This window comes from Lactuca serriola, chromosome 3 (genome assembly GCF_051521515.1).
Source record: "Lactuca serriola cultivar US96UC23 chromosome 3, Lser_US96UC23_V15, whole genome shotgun sequence".
NCBI classification, from domain to species: domain Eukaryota; kingdom Viridiplantae; phylum Streptophyta; class Magnoliopsida; order Asterales; family Asteraceae; genus Lactuca; species Lactuca serriola.
The window spans coordinates 160,317,298-160,321,818 of record NC_136410.1 but is presented as its reverse complement, the minus strand read 5'-3'; the positions used below and the strand labels follow the sequence as shown (position 1 = coordinate 160,321,818).

The window sequence follows — 4,521 nt, the reverse complement described above, 5'->3', positions numbered from 1 at the left end:
TATAAGACATGAGATACTTTAAAAAATATATTTAAAAAGTCAATTATCCAATCATAGGTTGTTCTCATAAGACGTCGATAACTTTAAGATTTTATAGTATGATAAATTCAAAATATTCACGGGCTGTCCTCAATTAAAACATGTCCACAAACAGATAACAAAGTCTTTCACTCGGGAATGCACACCATGGCACGTGGTTTCCCGAGTCTTTGAAAGGAAAATGAAACCTAGCAAATTTTTGTGCTAACTCCTCGTAAAAAAGTCATAGATGTATATTTTTTCTTCTAACTAATTGATAGAAACCACACACCAAAATCATCACTCTGCAGCTTCTAATCATTAGATAAGGTCAAATACACGAAGCCAAAATCACCTTCTTTTCTTTCCTTTTCTATCCCTCTCACTATACACCATGCCCATATCCTTCTCTCTCTCTCTTTATATATATCCTTCATCAATGCACTTATAGTTATAGACATGGAAATACACTAATAATATCCAAGTTGCGAGTGTCAATCTAAGCATAGTTCTAGTACCAAACAGCAAATCCAAAGATAAAACCTATAGATAATCCATATAAAGTAAGAGAGAGAGAGAGAGAGAGAGAGAGAGAGAGAGAGAGAGAGTTGAATATGCTGCATGCAAATCTCTGTGGAAAGGAAGAAAGCAGAAGTGGTCCTGAATTAGTGGAAGAGGAAGAAGATAGACAAGTATATGTAAGTAAATTGGTCCCTCATTCATAATTCAAGAGGGTACTGTCTCTTCCTACTGTTGCTTTCATACACCTCAACATGACTCCTTCCTTTTGTAATTATTATCTTCATACTCAAAAGCCCATAATTATAAGTTTCAATTAATTATGAATTTGACTTTCTTTTTCACTTATTGCATCCTTTATTTTCGTAACTTACTACCCTAAATAATCAATGTATCTGACTACAAAATTGAAATTTGTTTATCACAACATCAATGTAGTTAATTAATTTGATGCAATAATATATATGGGTTGATCAGAACTACTTGAATTACACCAAGATTGGATTAATATAATAAAGGAATACCAAACAACTTCACACCCTTGCTACTTGCCAGGCTCACAAAAGCTTTTTAGTAGGTGTAAATATCTTAATTTCTGGCCAATTTACAAATGTTTAAGGATTTTGTATATAATCAAAAGATCAAGGAAATTTTTATCGTCTGCCCAGAAGATGAGTTTGTAAATGTCATCATATATATATCCATAGATTTTCTAATGTGTCATCACCATTGCATATATACATTACGATCAAGTCATTTTCAATTGACTAATTGATATAGGAAACAAATTATTTAAATAGCATTAATGTAATTTGAAGTTACGTAACGACAACAAGCGTACGTGTAGTTCACGAAACTAGACACAACCAAGATATAAAAATAAATCATATCAATAACAAAGACCCATCCACATAAGATTATATGACATATTTTTGGAAATTTCACGATTTGAAGAAAAAAAAGATCGTGGCTAGATTTTGTAAATCTACAAAAGTTTACTTGTGATTTATTTTAAATTTTGTAAATTATGTTTAGTTAATTATTAAGATTGATATAGGATTGTGGCTAGTTTTTATAAAACAGACTAATTGAATCGACAACCAAACTGTTTCAACTAAATAAATAGTTTTTAAAACATTAATTAATTCTATTATATATTATAATTAATCATATGGAGTACTAGATATATATGTCACCATAGAAAATAAAATAATGACACACAATATAACCGGTTTATTATAAGATAAATAAGTTCTCCCAAATATAACAGGCGTGCCTATCCATCTGTCTTTTGCACCATGTGATATACAAAACTTCAATAAAACAATGCCCTAGCTTTAATTTGTAACTGCCGATAAAGCACTACACACAACTTTTCAATATGTTCAGAAGTGGTCCCATAAAAATAATTATGCTACTTTTTCTTTCACTATTTTATCCCCACAAACCCTAGCTACATTTTTGCTCTTTTGTTAAAGAATGTAACTTAAGCTTAAGAAGAGAAATTTGGGTATCTTGTTAACCATCCATCCAATCATTTCTCAACCACATCACACCATTAAATTAGCTGAAAGTAACATTCTTTCATTTGGTTATTCTAGCTATACTTGTTAGGGAATAATTTTGAGGTTTTAAGCTCGTGGTGAATGTTAGAAAGAGTGAAAGAGAGGATCATTTTTAACAAATTTGATTGATTTACTAATGAATATTTCGTCATAAACATTATCGCGTGACGAAAATAATCTCCGATAAGATTTTGACAGCTAAAGATGATGCCGAAGGAACGTACGACACGTGGCAGCATATGAGTCATTGCTTTTATCTTTACTAAAAACTCATTCCAATTGGCCATGGTTGGTTGAGTTGCAACATTCTGAAACTCTCTCTACTCATTTCTGTCATGAATTCTATCTAAACTCATGTCCTCTACAGTTAGGTTTTCTCTTTTAAGCAAGTACTTTTGAAGTTATAGACTTTCTCTCTAGATTCGGCTAGAACAAGCTTGTTTTCAACTATAATAGCAAGCTAGTGAAGTTTAGTTCAAGAAATATCGTTGAATTTTGGAAAAAAGTACCTGAAATCTATGTCCAAGTAAGTTTTCTTCATATGTCTATCTGATCCATGTACTTTCTAGTGATTATTTATGCATATATTTCAGCTTCACTTTCTTATTTTATGTGTGATGTGCAAAGAACAATAAAAAGAAGCCATGGAGTACTCATAGTACTTAATGGGTACTTTGTTCTTCATCCTAATCAGGGTTAAAACTTAAAGCTTTGATATTACATGCTTTTCTATCATTTATGAGTTTAATTATGAGTTTCTTTTCTGCTTTCAGAGACTTCTTCTTGAATCTTGAACCAAAAAAGGGGTAGCTTCTGCATCAGTTATGAGTCAAGAAAGATGAATATTTCAAATTTAAGAGAATCAAACCACGAAACCAAGCAAGAAGGATCTACTGATGCCTGCAAGATTGTACCTAAACCAAACTTAACCACATCGTCATGGTCAAGATTGAAAGATCCAAGAATTGTTCGAGTTTCTAGAGCTTTTGGTGGAAAAGATCGACATAGTAAAGTTTGTACAGTTAGAGGGTTAAGAGATCGGCGAGTTAGACTCTCAGTTCCCACTGCTATCCAATTGTATGATCTTCAAGATCGTTTAGGACTCAATCAACCGAGTAAAGTTGTCGATTGGTTACTTGATGCAGCTAAACATGAAATCGACGAACTCCCTCCTCTCCAAATCCCACCAGGAAGCTTCGGACAAAATCTTCAAGCAATGCTAAGTGCTTGTTCACAATCCGAAGAGGTTAAAAGTAATGTTAATGGTCTGAATTGGGAGGATTACTGGAACCCTGATAAATCAAAAGCAACTGCACGAGACACCAGTGAAGATGGAGAAAATCTTGATCGAGAAGATGAAAGAAACAAGCATGATCATCATGGGACATTTGTTCAACCTAGTAATTTCTTCGGAAGAAACCCTAATTCTTCGAATTTACCAGGTTTGTTAAACAATGTCGTTCCAAACAGTTCTTTCCTCAAATGGGATCCTTCTAATTTGTCATTATCTCAATTTCATCATCAACATGGCGACACAGTTCATAACTTCAATATGAACGTATCAGCTTTGCCCTCCATTCCGTCGGGATCTCAGGTTCTTCTGTATCCTCCACCACAACCACCGCCTCAAACACAGTCCTATTTCCCTTCACACAATCACAACTCCGGTGAGTTTGATCCGAAACAACTAAACTTCCAAATGCTCAGTTCTTCTTCAAGTTCTAATTTCACGCCACCTCTCTACACAATAAACCAAGGGATGCGACCGTTTCATTTGAGCATGAACCCTAAGTTTTTTTCTTCAGAAGATCATGGTGGGCATGAACCACACAAATGAGTGAAATCCTTTCTTGATGTTCATATTCATGAAGCATCATTCGAACTTTGCGTTAAGAATAACTAGAACCCAAAATGGAGCAATCTTATTTAAATCAAGATGGTTTTATTTTTTGTTTTCGATTAAAGTGTTCGTTAACCTTCCTTCATATAAACTCAAATTTTCTTATGTATACTTTTATATATAGATATTGATTGATGTATGAAATATTGTATCAGTTCTTCCCATTCTTGAGGTGTAACACAGCAATAATAAATATTAGCAATAGTATATGTATTTTCATCATCCTTTTAACACTATGCAATTTGTATTAGAGATAAGATTGACCTTCGTAGTAAAAGTCATTTTCGATTGATGATCTTACGACACATATTAATTAGAATCTGCAAGGGAATGTGTTCTTCACAAAATAATTTGTAGAACTTAACTTTTGGACTCACTGTAATTTTGTTTAACCAGAAAGAAAGCATTATATTTTGTCAAAATAAACGATTTTAGTAGAGAAAACACTAAATGTGATGTTTGTCATTTTATTTTACAATGATAATTAACTCATAACAATGATCTACAAGAAATCGAATA

General features: G+C 32.8%; 1 protein-coding gene across 5 annotated transcripts; it reads left to right on the top strand.

The window, feature by feature from the left end:
* The first annotated feature begins 479 nt into the window (after positions 1 to 479).
* Positions 480 to 4,224, top strand: LOC145093305 (transcription factor TCP13-like). 5 transcript variants are annotated; one of them, XM_079031400.1, is made up of 4 exons: positions 481 to 716; positions 2,301 to 2,390; positions 2,470 to 2,628; positions 2,876 to 4,224. In XM_079031400.1, exon 4 carries the CDS (start codon positions 2,941 to 2,943, stop codon positions 3,937 to 3,939), a length of 999 nt encoding a protein of 332 aa, XP_078887526.1. In that variant the 5' UTR covers positions 481 to 716; positions 2,301 to 2,390; positions 2,470 to 2,628; positions 2,876 to 2,940; the 3' UTR covers positions 3,940 to 4,224. The 5 variants fall into 5 exon arrangements, with proteins under 5 accessions (XP_078887527.1, XP_078887526.1, XP_078887524.1 ...); XM_079031398.1 differs by having other exon boundaries at positions 2,301 to 2,628; XM_079031402.1 differs by lacking the exon at positions 481 to 716 and having other exon boundaries at positions 1,780 to 2,628; positions 2,876 to 3,544; positions 3,641 to 4,224.
* The last annotated feature ends 297 nt before the right edge of the window (positions 4,225 to 4,521 follow it).